Consider the following 19,672-nt stretch of genomic DNA (forward strand, 5'->3'; position numbering starts at 1 on the left):
ACCTGCGGTCAAGGAATGGTTCTGTGTTGACCACCACTTTGTTACCTGCCCTGTGATTGGCTACTGTGTTATTTTGGGAGAGGTGAATAACAGTTGTTGCTGTGTGGAGGGCAGAGAAACCCAAAGAAAAGTACTGATTGGAGCACAGCAGGAGGAGGGAGGGGGGCGCTGTTGGCACACCAAGTGTTAACGATATCGTTACCCTACAACCCCCTCTACCCTGGCAGAGCTAGGTGTGAGGGAGACCTAAATCTGTCCACCCCTCTGTACTATGGCATTCCGCTAACAGACTCACTGTCGCCACAGTGTAAATGGACCTGCAAGCACATGTGCGTGTGTGTGTGTGTGCGTGCGTGTGTGTGGGAGGATGTGCATGCTTTGTGTGCATCGAAGCTTACTTACATGCACATGAGTTAAAACATGTGTGCATTAACATGTGTGGCCATGCATGTGCACATGCATATGGAATATTATTTTTGTACGAGACCTGATTTTGGGTGGATGTGTTGTTGCATCAGTGTGTGTTTGTGTGTGTGTCTGCTTGTTGGCCCGTGGGTAAGTTGACCCAGTGCTACTGTGGGTCACAGCTGAGTTTGGGAATAGCTCCCTGACACCCAATACCGATTCTGGCACTCAGAGAATTATGCTAATATTCCTCAGCGCCAACCCCGCCCCCAGCTGCCCCTGTTACACATTAAACTGCCAATCAAACTGTAAACAAGGCAAAGACCCCTCGCATACAAGTCAGCAAATGCCCTTGCACTGTCACATGCGACGACTCGTACACCCCAGCCTTTTGTAGTCGTGTTAACCACGGCGCTGCCCAAGCTTTGTAAGGACGTTTTGTTGATCCCTCATGAATAGCTCTGTCTGCGAGCGGTTGCATCCTCATCTCTGCTTCGCACGTGTTTATTGTTGATTCTGCTGCTGACAGACTAATACAGGGCTTTCTGCACCTGTCAGAACATACCCATTATGTGAGCTGATATAAATCAGAAGCCGGCCCACAGCAGTCAGACTCCCGAGATAAGTGGTCTCAGTGATGCCGAGAGGGAAGTCATGTAAGTTTACTTGTGGTACGTTCAGTTACGCCACTGCTCAGGCTTTATCTTAATTTCTCTCTCTTTTTGGATATGTAAAAAGAGGTGTTTGACTATATGCTTCCCCTGGGCCTAAGTTTGACCTGTATGCTCTTGTTTCAGAAGGGGGGGGTTGTTCCAGTTTACCCAACGGTGACATGATTTACTCACATTTAAAGTACACCTCTGGCTTTAGCCCGAGCTGCCGTCCTGATGGCTTAATTAACCCACCGCTGTTTTGACTGTTTTTGCCAACTGCTGTGGATGTGTTGAAAGGCAGGAATAGCACAGGTCACTTCAGGCTTGTTTCAGTGTGTGATGCACACAGATGAATTTTTGTAATTAAGAGTATTTATTGTCTTCCAAAAAGGTTCACCTCTTCTGCAATTATTCACCTCTCAGAGTTTTCGATTGATGATCTGCAGGCAAACAAGACACAAACCTGAAAAAATCATCTGCATTATGTATAATTTACTCAAACACCTATGTAGAATAAGCAGAATCTGTGTTGCAGTCAGAGTTCAACATATTCCTAACAGAGGTAGCAGTGCGATATCTCCTCAGCCACAGCTTTAATTGAAGTGTTCATAAATGAGTGCCACTCAAATCCACTTCATCTCACTGCAAAGAGAGCGACGACTGCTTCTCACTCAGATATTCTCTGACTATGTTTTGAGCCTGCAGAGGAGCGTGAACTGTTGGCCTTTTAGACTGAAACCTGCAACTTTTTTTTTTTTTTTTTGACTTTGAGAGACTTGAAAGAGGAAAGACGGGGTGGTAAAAAAAGAAATGACAGGAAGACAGGAAAGCTAGATGAATGGATGTCTGTGTGTGTCACCGGGGGGCAGACTTTTTATGTAGCCTGAGTTGTTGACTCAGAAGAGAGAAATTCAACAAGAATTGGAAAAGAAGCGGAACATGCCGCGTTTGAAAAAAGTGACCCGTAGTGCTGGGGGGAGGTGGATACTGGCTGGGGGCCGGCAGCGTTACAGTTGTTGACTCTGGGTCTGCGGGGAATGACATCACTTCTCGGCTGCTTCCACAGGAAATAAGGTCACGGCAGGAACCTTGGCCAAGCATGGAAAGACGCCCGTTTCAACTAAAGGTGCACAAGCACACAGAAGAAGGCTGTGATTCATACAATGCAGTACGAGACAGGGGCTCGGGTTGCTTTGTGTTCGGGGACTTTTCCTATGCACTTCATGCATTCAAGGTCATCTTGGACAATACAATAATCACCATTCAGCCCTTTCATGCACACACACACACACAAACGATAATACACCTGGGGGAGTTCATGAAGTGTTCATGTTTGCTGAGGTGGTGTTGTGCAGCTGCATCGGAGGCTTAGCAAATGCAGCAGTGGCTCGTTTAGTGCGCAGAAGATTACACTGCTGAAGGTGAGCAACACCGAACCGAAGGTCATGCAGCCCCTCTCTGCAGGAGAGCTGGGCAATAACCGGACATTTTTATCTTGTGAATTGGAACATGGAGTGTGATAACAGCAGGCTGCTATCACAGGGTGTGCTAGTTATAGTTATTACGTCAAGATAGACACTTTGATTCCCATCTCTGCCTGGTCATCTGTCCAAAGTATGCTTTGGGAAGACTTAACCCCAAATTACCTAAAGCGCTGAACCGCTGCTGCTTAAGAATAGATCATTTAAACCCAACTTCCTTAATAATCTGCACTGTTAAGCTCGGTATCATAGTAACTCATCACTTCCAAAAAGCTAAAGTGTCATTCACTGTGACTTTTGTTCTTGTGTTGTACACACATGCAGAAATACCTTTAAACATACACATGCCTTCATGCACACATACACGCACGCACGTGCGCACATTCACACATACACACACTTGCACTTTTTCATGTAAAAACTTTTTGCGCCCGGTGGGATCCTCTGCTGCGTAAGTGTTGGGGCCTCCCTTTGCGTCTCCATGGAAACCACCACAACATGTCTATAAGCAGTGGGTAGGTGGAGGGATTTCCCTATCCAAGAATATCAGTTGTGCAATGTGATTGGCTGATGGGGACTCCCTCACCGAGCCGTGGCACCAGGGGGGATCAGATGGAGGCTGGATGTTTTCGGGCTTGTTTCAGAACACTAACTGAGCCGCCATGGGTGTGGCTGCGCGTACGTGTCTGTGTTTGTGCATGCATGTGTATCTTTGTTTCCATGTGAAAATGTTTGCCAATGTTCCAGAACGCCGTGACTCGGTAGAAGCTTGGGTGTCACCCACCCCCACCTATTCCCTTCCACTCTACTTATTTATCCCCACCCTCCCGCCTGTCTTTGAACTTACCCTCCAGCTGACTCCACCCAATCGGGGCTTAGGGGTTTCTCCATAAACACTGTTTCTGAGCTGATATGCTCCCATGAGTTAATTGAAATAGACTAGATTGTTTAAATATGTATATAACTATGCCTTATGTATGTCAGGAGACGGTTCAGTTTTTCTTCTTGATACAAAAATATGCATTCATTAGGGTCAAAACTGCTTGGTGTTGCTGTTCTTTAATGGGTTATCTTGACATATGGTTTTCATCAAGCACTTCTCACTTCAAGAGCAAAGTTTATTGTGATCTTTTATGATGTTAAAAGGGGAAAAAAAAGAGAGCAGAACCCCACCACCTTCTGTCAGGTGCTCATTTATGGTTCAGCTCGCAGAGAGCTGCTACCCCCTGCTGTCTGCCAAGTCCAACTGTCTTACAGAAAACTGTTGGCTTTCAGTCTAACCTGCACCTCTGAGGTTGAAATGAGGAGGCGGTATACCACCATCTACAGGATGAGCTTTGAACTAACACAAGTCTTTCAGGGTTTTATGTCAAGCGTTTTAATTTCCTACAGTGACTTTCACATGCCCTTCAATTTATCTAGATATATATGTGTGTGTGTGTGTGTGTGTGTGTGTGTGTGTGTGTGTGTGTGTGTGTGTGTATTGTGAAAAAATAAGCTTTGTTTTTTTAAAAAAAAAAGTGACACTGTTTAAGATAAGTGTTAATATTAGCATTATTACTGAGAAATGGTTGTTTCCTCATGTTCTGTGTTGGAATTTTAATATCCACTAGCAAGATATTGCTGGTTATTGTTTTGAGTCACAGTGAAGGAATATGTCTGGGGCAACTTTTCTCTCTTTTTTCATGCCCAAGATTCATTGCTGTGTGACCATTTCCCTACAAATCTCTTGGCTGCTGGAAAATAGGCAATGCTTTGTACAGTGAGCACCTTTTAAACCTGGAGCAACGCTCTCTGCCAACATTCCCGTCTATCTTTGCTCTTCAATTAAAAAAGATAAAACAGGAGCTGATCTGCTCTGCGATCGGCTCTTACTGCACTCCAGTGACATCCCTCTCCCTGCAGCTCCACTGATCGCTGATGTAGGATTAGCTCACTTACCCTAAATCCTAAGATAGCCATGGGAAAGGTAATGCAAAACCTACCCCGATAGCAATGTGTATAAATATAAAATGCCAGTGAGGGCAGGGTTTGTTGTTATTAAGCATTAGTTGTTGACAGGCGGCAGGATTTTCTGTTGATGTTGCACTAATAGAAATAGGCAGTGACGCCTCGCATGCTTTCTATACATTTTTAACTTTAGTTCTTATTCTTTCGGTGAATATTTATGCCACTCTTTTATTGCATCTTTTCTATTTCAACACACTGTAATTGTTCACTATTACATACAATTACTGTATGTGTTGAAAGTGTTACCTTTATTCCAATATCTGAAATGATAGAATTATTAAAATATAAGGAAATAAATTGCATTCATCAGATTTAATAGTTGGGTTCTGGACTTGGATTCTTTCTATTTGGAGTTTGAATTTCTCCTTTTGCAACCAGGGGTTTTCTGTGGGTCCTCCACCTGTGACATAAATTGGTTTCAAATTGGTTTGTGTGGGTTTGTGATTTTTAGCTTCTCAGTGTTCGCGCCGCTGTGGATTGGCCCTGCCCTTTGAGTATAAACTGGGATCAGCATCTGTCCCCCTGCGACCCTGAAGCAAATATAGAAGATAAATGAATGGGCTTTTATAGATGGTGTAAAGAAAGATTGATTTCAGTTTGATTAGATTAGCACATGCTCACGAGGGTCAAATGCAACAGTGCATGTGAACTTTAATGCAGTATTTAAGAGCAGAAGAAGCTGTGAGAGGTACGGTGAGAGCGTACGAGCGCTGAGCGGCTGCAGCTCTACTTGTGCACACATGTCTGTGGGCTGTGGGAGGAAACCAGAGTGAGAACATACGAACTACAGTAAGAAGGAAGGCCAGTATCTGGATTAAACTGGGGGAATTCTGACCTCCACACCACTGCGTGAATCCCCATGTAATAACAAAGTTATTACACATGTGTATTTGCTGTATGATAGATTTAATTAAAATATTATTTTAAGTGTCTGAAACCAGGTGTGTGGCAATATTTTAGCGTTTGGTTCCTTATTTAACTTTTGCAGTTGATGCTCTCATGTTCATCAGGATGTGAAGGAAAACTGTGGCCAAAACTGTTTCACTTCATCATCTATCACGGAAGAAGCACTTGAACCAGCTTCATTCTTCCAACTTGAAAGGAGGGGTTAGCTTTGTATTTAGTGTGTGTGTGTGTGTGTGTGTGTGTGTGTGTGTGTGTGTGTGTGTGTGTGTGTGTGTGTGTGTGTGTGTGTGTTCCTTCATGTGAATGTGTGTCCTTCTTGAAAGGAAGTAAGACATGGGAATGAAGAATAGAGCAGCGATGTGAACTCTGCTTCCCGCTGCTGGCACGGTAGTCTTGGGAGCATTCCTCCCACCCCTCGATCCAGGGAAAGGGTTATCGCCATGGAGATGGCATTTGGCAGGCCTCGTCTAAAGTGACTGTGTGTACAATCACCGCGATGGGGCGGGTTCGTTGGCTGCTTCACGGGATGTTGAAGTTGGAAGTCTTTTATTTCCAGCTGGTAATAAGTTTTACTGCATAAATGGAAAAAAAAACCCCTACTACCTTAATGTAAGGGGGAAATATGTTCAATGGTGCAGGAATAATTTCCACAGACAGTTTTTAAACCCGTATAGTGAAAAATTAAAGTGGAGTGTGTGTATATTTAATTTTTTATTAGTTAAATGAGCATGGCATTAGATAATTTTGCGTCACTGTTTCCTTAACAAAAAACAAAAAAACAAATCTTACAATAAAATGTTGTTTGAGTCAGTTTAGTGATTTATTTCAACGTCAGAAAGATCTATTAAATAGATTTTTTTTTAACTTTGTGTGTGTGTGTGTGTATGTGTGTGTGTGTGTGTGTGTGTGTGTGTGTGTGTGTGTGTGTGTGTGTGTGTGTGTGTGTGTGTGTAGTCTGCCCAGTGCTTGAAGCAGAAATAAACATGAAGTCGGAGGCTATATTTACACAGATAATTTTACACACTGCAGACAGCCAGTTTCATAGAGCAGGTGTGTGTGTGTGTATTGTGTGTGCGTGAGTGTGTGTGTGTGTGTTTAGGAAGTTGTTATGTTCACACTATTCAGCTGCTCTCAAAGAGTGGAAGAAGCAGTTCCTGTTAAGTGAATCCATCAGTGTGTGTGTGTGTGTGTGTGTGTGTGTGTATCAGCACATGCGCAGAGATTATAATTGCGGTGCAGAGTGTGTGCGTGTCACATGCGCACACAGTTGTTGTCGGACAGCTGAGGCCGGGTGCTTCCTGTCATATTTGTGCCGCTCAGTGCGGCGAAGCCTGCTGACTCACCTGTTCTCGTAGCTGCAGGCAGGCTTGGCTCAGATCTGAGAAAAGATCTTTCAGACACAACGCCAGGCACACATGCACCTGTTGCTCAGCCGCAACAGTTTCAGTCTCCCGAAACTTCAGTTGGCGCTCCTGCTTCGCCCTCCCCGTTATTATTGCCCATTCTCTCTGATGCCAGCCTCTCAGGTTACTCATGAATAGTCACCGTTTTAAATCCTTATATTTTTTCATTCACTGACATTGTAGCTTCTGATCAAAATTATCATCTTACATGCAGCTCAGATTCCAATTGTATGTGGGAAAAAAAAAGTGTCACAGTATTGAAACTGAATGTCGAGGTGAACACCATCTAGTCTTCAACAGTGTGCAAATGATTGTGTGCATGAGTGGCTGAATTTTAATAAACCCATTTACATGCCCATTAAAATGTGGTAATTGGAGGTAATAAGACTAATTCTAATGATCTGATCTGATGCGTTTGCACCTCTGAAGTGCAGCAGTGCTAAAAGTGCAAAGGTTTTTAATTTTCTTCCACATGAAATATCTCCGTTTCATTTCAGTAGCAGCTCTTCGTAACTTCGTCATTTTCTTGGCGTGCATGTAAAATGAGCTCAGTGATCATGAGAGACGGGTTTAGACAATTTCACTGTGTTAATGTGACATTTCAGTATAAGTCTTATCTTGCAGCCCGCCTCTAACTTAAGATATTCTATTGAGTTTCTGCCAGTGGTTCATCACAACTGTTGTAGCTTCTATTACGAAGAGATTACAGCCAGCAGATCCTGGGAGACTCCAGGTTCGCAACAATGACAAAAGGCAAGGGATTTTCTCAAAGAGGAGGATTAAGAAGAATAATCAACTAAAATTAAAGTGTTTTGGTTTTATATCACTGAATTATTCTCTTCCCTGGAGCCTGATGATAAAAAATCTTTCAATGTTGACAAATGTCTGAGAAGGCTGTGAAACCCAAAAACACGCGGGCAGGTTTTAGGATCAAGAGGAGCAATTTTGAGGAGCAGAGTTACACCGTCTGTCAGTCAGACACGAAAAGAGCACACAGCTGCCTGATGGCATCTGTTCTGTCTCCCTTTACACACACACACATGCGCACACACACACACGCTTTAAGCAGAGATTTATGCTATCGCAAGTATATTGCTAGACTGGATGAGATTGTGCAGAGGAAGCAGTGGGAACTAACACTGACTGATCAGCAGCGATAAAAGGAGAGCCGGAGTAAAGGAGGGGATGTCTGAGGGATTTAACAGGTGGCGGCCGGCCGGAGTGAATCAAGTGCACATTTGCAGTTTGAGACGACACCGTGATATAAAGTTTCCCTCTGTTATATGGAGGTGAGAGATGGCTAGAAAGGAGACAATGTGTGCATGAAAGCGCGTGCGTGTGTGTGTGTGTGTGTGTGTGTGTTATTGGTATTTGACCTTGGCTGCAGGACAGAGTCCAGTTGTTCCAAAGAATTCAGTAGGGCGCACAGAGGAGTTACCCTAAAACACAAGGTGACTCACTTATTTTGCTGGAAAATCCGCTCACTCACACACACAGACGCACACTGTTCTGTGTGTGCTGTGTGAAATCCCTCTGTTTTTCAGCTGTGAGACACACACACACACACACACACACACACACACACACACACACACACACACACACACACACACGGATGTCAGTAATATCAAAGAGCTGAAATACAAACGGACTTGGCTTTCTCATGAACAACAAGACTGAAGTCTTCAGTGGAGGAAACATAAACAAAAGATACAAAAACAAGAGCAGGAACAGATCACAAAAGTCAGAATTTTAGGTGGAAATATGTGCAGCAATATTTGGTGATGTTTAAAAAAAAATTCACCTCTGTAAGAAGGGGAAATTTGATTTTCACCTTTTGTTTAGTTGAAAGCCATAGAATGGAGCACTAGAGGGCACTAGGTTCTGACTCTGTGTCCCTGAAACACATCAGGCTTACTCTGCTGTCAGTAAGGTAGCAAAAAGAAGACGAGGTAACTTAGCTTTGTTCTGATTTAAGAGTTTTCAGTAAATTATGTATAAGCAGCGATATGTAGATACGTGTTTGAAAATCTAGTCTGTTCTTGTTTGACAAGGCAAATTAAAAAAAAAAAATGCTCTTACTGACAGGATCAGATAAAGAAAGATTTTCAAGCACTTTTATTAATGGTTACAATTATAATTGTTACATTAAGATTATGATTTTTGATCAGTTTCTCAAATGTGACATAAGACAAACTTCAGAAAGACGTTTAGCCCCTACTCCCATGACTTGTTGCAGGTTTGCATCAGATCTGTGATTATTTTATTCAGCTGCATCAATTATAAAAAAAAACTATCAAATACTGTGAAGCTAATATGTCTTTAAACTCTAATGAAGAGTGACAGTAATGTATTTTAAGGATTTTGGAGCTTCAAAGGGAATGTTGCTTTAAGTCTGTGAGCACGTCCAGTGGAAATACTCCTTGTCAACAGATATAACAACAGGTGCTTTCGCCCGCTGATTCATCACTCCATCCCAAATTACCTCCAAGAGAATATTTAAGCTCACTTATCTGAGCCACCCACATGAAACGCCGTCCGAAGCTTCCTGTTTCCAGTAAAACCGTTTCAATCAGGGTCAATTTGATGGGCGGCGACTTCCCACTGGATAACTTAGTCAAAGGCAGTAAATGCCCACGTCCCTCAAAACACGACACAGAGATATGCAACATGGCAGCGCCCCCTCCCCACCCACCGACCGAGAGCTCAGGACAGCCGGTTTGCTGCGTGCGTGCGTGCGTGCGTGCGTGTGTGTATTTGTGAGCGAGTGTGTTTTGCCAGAGCCCGGCATGGCTCATGTTTCTGAGCGCAGTTTGTCAGAGACCAGCTTGAAGCAGAAGGCACCGGCGGGGCTACGCCAGATCCATCCATCCAGGGCTGACTAGGGGGACACCGGTGGGGTTTCTTCCCCCAAGAGAGAAGCTGCAGTTTTGGGATTGCGCTTGGCCTCTAAACAGCCTGGTACCATGGTTCTGGCTGCCGCGAAGAGGGACGCCTCGTCACACACACACACTGCTGGATTAACGCTGTGCAGGACGCAGTGTTGGGAGTCGGCGTGCGCAAGTGGAGTTTGCAGTAGATAAGATTTTGAGAGTGGAGTCGATCACTAAAGGACATTTTGCATGAAGTCATACACATGCTGGATATTTCCTGAGGGGGTTTGTCATTTTTGGTTTTTGGATATCTGAACCCCTTCGCCAGTTGTGTGGCTCTTGAGCCGTATAGTCGCCGTGTTAGTGGCCTCTTCGTTGGCCGTGCCCCGTCGGGGTTTTTCAAGTTTCGGCCCACACCATGATGATCAAGGAGACGTCGTTACGGACGGACCCTGACCTGAGGGGGGAGCTGGCCTTTCTGGCCAAGGGGTGTGACTTTGTTCTCCCATCACGCTTCAAGAAGAGACTCAAGTCTTTCCAGCAGCAGCAGGTCAGTGAGTTCAGCAGGCCGGATGGACGCCCCGGTGCAGGCGTGGATGTGCAGCGGAAACGCAAACTCATGAGAGAAACGCCACCGTTTTCACATGTTCATTTTGTCTTCTCTTTTTCATGTCTTCCCCTCTCTGTATGTTTTCTTTTTTATTTTTTTGTGCTTGAGCAAACATTGAATCCTCACATGTACTGTACAGGGCGTGCATCTTGTCGCTCTCACGTACAAAGTGACATGCCACGAACGACAAACTATTCTGAGGGAGATACCGGCAGGGTATTAATAGGACGGGAGGCGCAGGAATAGAGTGATAGAATGAACGCTGAGAAGGAGAGGACTGCTCCAGCTGTCCTGCTCAGTATACACAGCGCTGAGGCCCAGGAGGAGACTACAGGCAGCTCCTCCTGCAGCACAATATATTTCTGCCTCGATATATTTCACTTCATGTGAATTTTATCATGCGTCTGTTTGAACACCTCGTGTAGGTGTGTTTGTATTCAAGCTTCTCTGTTCTTGACTTAATGGAGCCACCATATTGACATTATTACCATTCCTGTGTGTGTGTGTTGGTGTTTTGTGGAATTGTAATTAGTGAAGTAAATCCTGATACAACCTGAGTTGCTCCGGTGCCAAGTGGAACTCCTCATGCCAGCAACCTAATAAAGTACTGATTGTTCTTCCTACCTGCGAAGGCTTATGTAGTGACTAACAGATTGTTAAACAAGTCTGTTATTGTTTGTTCGCATGTTTATGACTCACTGGGAGTTTCTACTGCATCCCTCCGTTGGATTCTCATTTTACTGGAGTGAAACGGGGTCTTATCTCCAGGTTCAAAGAAAGTAACGCCTGAAAGCAATTAGGCTCAGTATCCGAAATGCCTGGAGAGCAAAAAAAAACAGGGAGTTTTCCAAACTACAAAGGCCAAATAAGAAAAGCAAAGTTTGCTTTGTAAACAATAAATATCTTTATGAGTAAACATCCCTTTTAATTCCCTCAGGTTCAGTCCAAACCTGAAAAGAAACCAGGGACACCTCCACCAGCTCCGGCTGCAGCGGCGGCGCCGCCGGCCCCCACGCCGCGCTCGCCCAGCCCGCCCCCGGCTCCGGTGATCGTCACCCCTCCTCCCCCCGCCATCAACATTCCCAGGTTCTACTACCCCCGTGGGCTCCCTGCCCTGGGCTCGGCTGCCAACCACGACGCAGCCATCGCCGCCATCGAGGCGGCCTTCACCGAGTTCGAGGAGGAGAAGGCCGACATTTATGAGATGGGCAAGATTGCCAAGGTCAGCACTTTGAATGGAGATATTCTCATTTATGCAACATTAGGAATTCATAGACTCGTGATTACATGATGGGAAAAACTCTGTTACCAGAATTAAAGCTACCAGGTGCGACTTCTTCTTCTTAGAAATCGCAGCACAAACATTGACCTGGTTTTCTCGAAGCTGTTGTTGTGCTGTCGCTCCGTCCTCAGCTGTGTGATCGGTGATTCCAGGAAGCACACCCGATTGCTTTTCAGGGTAAGCTAATAGCAGTGTCTTTCTGTTCAGGCATGCGGGTGTCCACTTTACTGGAAGGCCCCCATGTTCTACGCAGCAGGTGGGGAGAGGACGGGTTTTGTGTCCGTTCACTCCTTCGTCGCAACCTGGAGGAAGTAAGAGAAACCGCAGATACAGACCGCCAGGCTGGAATGAGGCTGGTAGAAAATGCCTCACAGAGTCTCTCCTGTCCTGCAGGTTGTTGCACAGTTGCCACGATGATGCATCAAAGTTTATTTCCTTGTTGGCGAAGCCTGGATGTAACTACTTGGAACAGGAAGACTTCATTCCTCTATTGCAGGTAAATACATCAAAATACAATTATCTTCAACATTTCACTGTTTCCATCCGCATTCATAACAAAACCTCGTTTTAAATCATTCTGTGTGTGTTTTTCTCCCTGTTTATGTTTTTCTGAACAGGACATAGTGGATACACACACTGGACTCACGTTTCTGAAGGATGCACCTGAATTCCATTCACGCTACATAACAACGGTAAATGCATGCTGTGATTCGGGTGCTTTTAATTACAAGATCACTCCAGTGTGGTGTGGAAGGCATGTAGGTGGCATCCTGGTTCGATAGCTGTTCAAACCAAACAAACTCTGAGCTCCATCCAAATATCCAAGCTCAAAGATATAATACATTGTTGTTTTTTTGTTTTGTGCGTTCAAGTGTGGTCACTCCATCTGAGCTGAGGATGCACCGAACCTAAGGATTAAGAAAGATCAGGAAATCACAAATATGTTGATATTGATTAGGCTCAGTAAATACATGCACCGCTGATAACCTCTTGCAAGTTTAATTATGCTTACAATATCAGTGATGGATGAGACAAAATTATTCCTTCATTCCTAATAATTCAAGCTACTTCACCAAAAAACTTTAAAAAAATGACCCAACTAAATGTTTTTAAATCTCAGAAAAGCAAAGCTTTTACACTCCTTTCGAGATGAAATAGTACTTGATTAACTTACATTGTTAATATCAGTAAGTTGGACTTCCTGTATTGTTACAACAAAAAATATCAACAAGATCCATTTGCAATAAATCACTTTGTTGAAAGGGGTTGAATAAAGACTAAATTTTAAATTAATTCACTTTATACTTTTCTGAAATAAGCACTTAATATCAACAGGTTCCTTCTATCTAATCAGTAAAACAGCCTCTGAGGCTGTTCGCTGTGTAAGATGATCTGTGAAGCTTGTACATCCTTGAATGTGGGCTGTGACAGCTTTAACACGTGCTTCACGAGGTTTGGAGTTTGCTCTCCGGAAGCGGGGATGTGGAGAGGGTCTCGCTCTGGTACGTCAGCTCGCCGAGACGTCACGGAAACACTGACGCCCTCCCGGCGGCCCGCCGCTGTGGAGACCACCGACTTCCACATGTCCATTTTAAGACACTTCCCTTTCACTTCAGGCCGGCTGACCTGCTACTGTATGAGACATGAGTAACCCCTGGGAGGTCCATGTACCAGGAAATAGTTGCTAATCCGCTCTTTACTGAGCTGAGGTGTTGTGTTTCAGACCCCTTGTTTCCATTCTATACTAAAGGCCTCTCTCACGGCAATTATGAATGAGGAGGCAAATACCAGTCCTGAAAGTACTTTCGTCACAGAAATCTGAATAACTTGGATAAATCTCCTGCAAGTTTCCCTCCTCTCTCCCATAGACTCTCAGTGTAATTCTGTGGTGGACCCACACTGGGTTAACATATCATAATATGCCACGTTTGTATTAGCTCCAGCCTGCTTTTGTCATATTTTGATGCGTGCATGTGGTCTGTGTTATATGTTAGCCCATTTTGAATTTTGCTGTTGTGCAACCGAGGACAGAAAAGGACGAATTGAAAACAGCGAAAGCAAAAGAAGGGAAGCCACATGAAGTACGACTGTAGATCCTCTAATTTGGAGCTTAAATGCATTTGTGCGCTACGCTCATTCTACCTTGAACCTATACACTGCAGCCGGTAATTATTCTCCTTATGAGTTATGTAATGTGGATCATTTGAGGTTCACTGCTCTCTATTAATTTGCCCTTTAGCGTGTGTGTGTGTGTGTGTGTGTGTGTGGGGGGGGGGGGGGGGACTGCCTGCCCCTTTGCGTTTGCCCAGATCAGCTCCAACCTCTCACTACCCTGAAGTGGATAAATCAGTACAGAGGAGAATATTGTAGAGAATATTACGTATAAAGGCCTTTAATTTTTTTTTTTTTTTTTTTTATTATTAAATCTCAGCTCTCATACTCTTCTGTCAGCGTCTTATTCTTATTGGTTGGAAGTATTTTATACCAAAACTTTGGAAATTTAAAAGGTCTCACATTATGCAGTTTTCCAGTATTTTTACACAGATCCAGCAACATTTTATTCAAAGTGTATTGCTTAATATTTGCATAATTTGGCAATCACTCTCAAGTTTGTCATCTTTTTTTTTTTTTGGGGGGGGGGGGGGCGTTTCCATCACATTTACACACTTTATTGTTTTTTTTTCCCTATTCTCTCCCTTTGTTAGAGGTAATGTCCTCTGAAATAATGCCATCTTGCCGTCCTGCTCCCACAGGTGATCCAGCGGATATACTACGTGGTGAACCGTTCCTGGACGGGACGGATCACGATGATGGAGCTGCGCAGGAGCAACTTCCTCCAAACCCTGGCGCTGCTGGAGGAAGAGGAGGACATCAACCAGATCACTGATTACTTCTCCTACGAACATTTCTATGTCATTTACTGCAAATTCTGGGAGCTGGACACCGACCATGATCTGTACATTGACCCCAAAGATCTAGGACGATACAACGACCACGGTAAGGACGACTTGACCCGAGGTGGCCTGCCTTGTTCGACTAATGTCCAGAGCATGACAAGAGAGAAAGAAAGTATTGAGGCAAAAAGCAGCTGTTCGTCATAACCTAAATACTTTCCTGCTGTCTGATGTAAAATCTATTAAACTGTTAACTGCTTCATGGCACCACTTTGCCAAAACCTAATTCTCTGATTTGGTGTTTGCGCAAGTGACTGCGCTGCGGTTTACAACAGCGTCCAGTTGTTTTTTTGCGTATTTGAAACATTTTTTTTTTGGTTTTCCCTTTTCTGTCCTCCGACAGCGTCCTCAAACAGAATCATCGAGAGACTGTTTTCAGGGGCCGTTACCCGGTAAGTGAAAACACACGCGTAGACAAAAACGGAGGAGGCGAGTGTGTCACGGCGATGGCAGCAACGAACGTGAACATTCTCGTCTCTGTCATTTCCAGGGGTAATGCCGTGCAGAGGGAAGGCCGGATGAGCTACGCAGAGTTTGTCTGGTTTCTTATTTCTGAGGAAGACAAGAAAAATCCCACCAGGTAATAAACTGTTTCTCCAGAGTGTGTGATCAAGCAGCTGTTTTCAACATTTTAGTTTCTCCCTGCATGCATCTAACAAACAGGCGCAGTTTCAGTGTGACTTCATGTTCGTCTCCTGTGTTTCCAGTATCGAGTACTGGTTCCGCTGTATGGATGTGGACGGCGACGGCGTCCTGTCCATGTTTGAGCTGGAGTATTTCTATGAGGAGCAGTGTGAGAGGATGGAGAGGATGGGCATCGAACCGCTGCCTTTCCAGGATCTGCTCTGCCAGATGCTCGACCTGGTGAAACCCGAGAGTTCAGGTTTGTGCTCCGTTACTATTTCTCATTCTTTTTATTTTCTTTTCCTTTCCTCAACAAATATTAAAACTTCTTCTCTGACATGTATGCATGTCTGTTTGTTTTCTTCAGGCAAGATCACTCTGGGGGATCTGAAGCACTGCCGAATGGCCCACATCTTCTTCGACACGTTCTTCAACCTGGAGAAATACCTGGATCATGAACAGAGGGACCCGTTTGCTGTGCAAAAGGTTTGAACCAGCATCTCTTATGAGCTGTGGCGATGATCTCTGACACTCCGATGACTCTCTTTTTGCATAATGGCTGGTGAATACTAACATTTGGTCTTCGTTTGTCTCTCAGGACATTGACAGTGAAGGTCCGGAGCCGTCCGACTGGGATAAATATGCTTCAGAGGAGTATGAGATCCTGGTGGCCGAGGAGACTGCGAACGAGCAGCTACACGAGGGGTACAGACACACAGCCTCTCATACACGTCGACTGAAGTAGTTCAGATGAATACGATGAGAAGACGCAGCATGTGTTTGCATTGCTGATTTCTTCAATGTTTTTCTTGTTCCCAGGTCATTTGATGACGACTACGAATCTGAGGAGCTGCAGGTCCCGGGAGAGATTGGAAATAAAATGGAAAAGCTGGTTATATCAGATCTGTCGGCATAAAACTCTCTTCCCTGGAATTCCTGGGCTTCTGGAAGACAAACAGGAACCAGATTTTTTTTTTAAGGCCTTTGGGATACATGCTACATGCATCCACAGATACTTGGATGTAAAGACAGAGAGCGTGAAGGATTCTGCCATCGGTCTCAGACTGACTCCGTCCTCCAGTCGGAAGGGAGATTTTTGTTTGTGTGTGTATGTGTGTGTGTGTGTGTGTGTGTGAGGGAGAGACTGTAAAGCAGCCCTGCTCTGTGTGTGATGCTACAATGCATCTGTATCCACAGAGAAAATGTTGTCACTGCAGCCAGCGCTTCGCTCCATCAGCGAAAACAAACCCCCGCCACGGGAGGGGGAGCATTTGATAAGCTTTCGATGGACAAGTGAAATATTCAGCTGTAAAATATATGTCATTGTCGTTGTGAACTCTCTACTGACAATCCTGCCCGAAGACAATCCTCTCTTTATTATCTGTTCTCCCAAAGTGTCGCTATGCTTGAGGTAAACGGACACGTCGAGTCGGAGCGACGTGCAGATGTACAGACGTGACGGTGGGAAGCACTGCCATGGAAGATCCACAGCCACCAAACAGACACTGCCTTCAGAAACCCGCTGCCTGCGCAGCTCCACACTGTGTTTCTTGTAAAGGAAGTTGTTAACCCCCCCCCTCCCCCTTTGGTTCCTTTAGGGAGAGGTCATGTAACAGTCTGGGTTGTTGTAACAGCACCTCCTCTCTGTGGCCGCTGTGTGCCACTGCACGCCGGCGCCGGCGTGTGCGGCGCTCCGTTGGCCGGCTAACGTTTCCATGAGTGCAGCTCACTGCTCTATTATTAGTGCAGCATTATCAGAGCTCCACCTCTGGACTCTCTCTGCAGTCGGACTGCAGTTCCAGATATGCACAGAAAGGCACACCAAACTCTCTGGTAGAGTTTAACACCTGGAATATTTGAACTAGCACAATAGGTGAGGCTGAGGTTAGTTGTCACATCTCATGCCAGTTCTTCGTGCAGTTTTGTTGATTTCTAAAGCCTTTTAACTTTAATAAATGTAGATTAGAAGCAGGAAGTTTGCCAAACACCAGAGACGGGTGCACTGACATAGGACATTACACAGGGTGCAGGGTGAGAAAGGTAAAGAGGAAAAACACAATAAAACACATTTTCATTCAGGAATGATCCGACTCCGTACGACATTTTCGCCCTTGTCTTTTGTAACTCTTCTTCTCTTGTTCTCTGAGCTCCCTGTTCAATGTGCTGAGGCACTTTGCCTGATAATCTGTTGTGCTATTTTGATTTGTGTAAGAAAAACAGCTTTTCTGCCCACATATCACAGTCATAAAGCATTACTTATGGAAGTTTCTCTCGAACACACATAAAACACACTGCGAAAATAAAACAAGTCAAAACTGTGTTATCAAAAAATTAACTATAAAGTAAACTTGTTATATCCTGCCTGCAAAAAGTTTGGGATTTTTAGTCATCAACATTCAATTTATGACAAAATCAAAGGAGTTTTTTTTTTTTTTTTGGTCATTCAGAGTGACACGTTTTGCAAAAAAATGAACTTTGAAAGTCCCCATCTTGCTCTGTCCATGTCTGCCTGTCTTCAGGCAAGACGCCCAACCTGCAGGCTGCTCCCGGTGGGGGACGAGCTCAAACCCACAAAGAAATTGTATGTTTACTCAAACTACACTGAGATGAAAACACGTCTCTGAACCTTTCAAACATTTGGTAAATAAGTAGAGAAATCCCGAACAGTTTGCATGGTTTGATAGCCGTTTATTTCAGTTTATTTATATATTTATTTGTAAGTCTGGATTAGCCGTCTTCATATAATACTGTGTTTCTCGCTAGGAGCATGTAGTTGCCTAGAAATCACTGATAGAGGAGTGTGTTTTAGGAGCCTCGGTTACGTAGGTGCCATTTTCGGGGGGGCTGTTTATATGTCACTGCCATAGAGATTGTGTTCCTGCATCTATTTGTGTGTGTATACGTGTGCATAACTTTAATAAGGATTATCACAGCTGTTGTCCTCAATGACTTAAAAGTATCTGGTATATACCTCCTTCACTGGCACTTACTGTACACACACACACACACACACGTTTTTTGCAAAGGAGAACAGTTGCAGATGGTCATTGCCCCGTGTAAACCTGTCCTACTCTCTCCTCAACTATAATAGTATTATAATAAAGATAATGATAAGCCATTGTAGATTTAACAACCAGGATTTTTGATGTACTTTGCCGGTTAGTATTGCTGTGCCACTGTGTGGCTTGGGAAAGGGGGGTAAATTATGTTAGATGTGTGTATGTTTGTTTTTGTGTGTGTGTGTGTGTGTGTGTGTGTGTGTGTGTGTTAGACACGCAACGGATTTTAAAACCGCAGAGGGGAAGAGATCCTCTCCATTTTCCCCAAACTGACAATCACAGAAATCACATAGGATGCATCTCATGTACAGGAACATCCGAGGCCGACGCTTCACCGCTGTGGTCACACGCTCTCCGGGAGGACGTCGAAGGCAAACTGTCAAAGCTAACGGCGCCGTCGGCCTGGTCACTCTTTCGGCTCTATGCAAAGTGTCCTGGTGTTCACACGCTGAAGCAACAGGCGAGGAGAGAAGCCATGTAGGACTCTTTTCTTTGAAATTATGTTTATACCGAGAGAGAAACAGAAAAGACTTATTTTTTTGATTCACATCCTCTGTGCAAATATAAATATAAGGAAATATAAGGAGGTTGAGATGTGGCACAAATCCTGATGGTTATTGTATTGGCATGGTTTTCTTTTCTTTTTTCTCTCTCTCTCTTTCTTTCTCTCCCTTTCTTTCCTTCTTGACCCCGTTACTTGTTGCTTTTTGTCTGAAGTTTAAATAAAGCTATTTCAAACATTTGAGAGCTTATTGAACTTTTTGTATCCATTGTGCTGTTTTTTTCCATTGACACACAAACGCACACGCGATGCACTTAGAAATCCAAACGTCATCATTCCCTCCTTGTGTACACACACACACACACACACACACACTGCTTTGTGTGTTTGCCTGCACGGGTGCTCATTAGATTGAGCTTCTCACTTAAATTAATTTGACTTTATTACTTTTCCCTCCTAATAATTGGTCCCTTTTTAAGCTTAGGAAATTCCCACAATGCAATGGCTGTTTTAAAACTACTCGGATTTTTGTCAGGCGTAACGTGACGCAAGAGGTTTCACACTGACTCAGCGGCGGCTGGCGTCACTGTTGTCACGACAACGGCGGGCACCAAAACAGGAAGCCTCTGGTCAGTGTGGTACCTGGTTGTTTGTTCTTTCAGGACAAAGCGCGGCGAGGAGATTTACTCGCCGACCACAGCCGGTTGTCCGTGCGAGCTGCTGTCGCTGGATGTCGCCTCGTCTGGCAGACGCTCCGGCTCTGTGCTGGGCTTTTCAGTTGAAGCGGCTCTGCTCAAAAATGTTAATTCTGGTCGCTTTATATGTGGTTTGCAGGGACAGAGTTTCGAACCTTCACACGCAAGAAGAGTTAATGGAAAATGCAAGTTGTTTATCTGCATTCAGCGCTTTT

The 19,672-nt window shown here is 44.4% G+C and overlaps 1 protein-coding gene across 2 annotated transcripts in view; it reads left to right on the forward strand.

The window, feature by feature from the left end:
- The window catches only part of ppp2r3a (protein phosphatase 2, regulatory subunit B'', alpha), a 54,281-nt gene extending 35,276 nt beyond the window's left edge, over positions 1-19,005 (forward strand). Inside the window, exons 1-12 of one of the 2 annotated variants that reach the window (XM_030116620.1) lie at positions 9,987-10,281; positions 11,279-11,563; positions 11,831-11,934; positions 12,017-12,119; positions 12,241-12,315; positions 14,377-14,620; positions 14,921-14,969; positions 15,068-15,157; positions 15,285-15,460; positions 15,569-15,687; positions 15,800-15,906; positions 16,021-19,005. In XM_030116620.1, coding sequence (XP_029972480.1) covers positions 10,150-10,281; positions 11,279-11,563; positions 11,831-11,934; positions 12,017-12,119; positions 12,241-12,315; positions 14,377-14,620; positions 14,921-14,969; positions 15,068-15,157; positions 15,285-15,460; positions 15,569-15,687; positions 15,800-15,906; positions 16,021-16,117 — 1,581 coding nt within the window. In that variant the 5' untranslated portion in view covers positions 9,987-10,149 and the 3' untranslated portion in view covers positions 16,118-19,005. Of the gene's footprint in view, positions 1-9,986; positions 10,282-11,278; positions 11,564-11,830; positions 11,935-12,016; positions 12,120-12,240; positions 12,316-14,376; positions 14,621-14,920; positions 14,970-15,067; positions 15,158-15,284; positions 15,461-15,568; positions 15,688-15,799; positions 15,907-16,020 lie in introns of those variants that run through there. The other variant, XM_030116619.1, reaches the window with a different exon arrangement.
- Positions 19,006-19,672: the final 667 nt, after the last annotated feature.

Source organism: Salarias fasciatus, chromosome 19, assembly GCF_902148845.1.
Source record: "Salarias fasciatus chromosome 19, fSalaFa1.1, whole genome shotgun sequence".
Lineage (NCBI taxonomy): Eukaryota > Metazoa > Chordata > Actinopteri > Blenniiformes > Blenniidae > Salarias > Salarias fasciatus.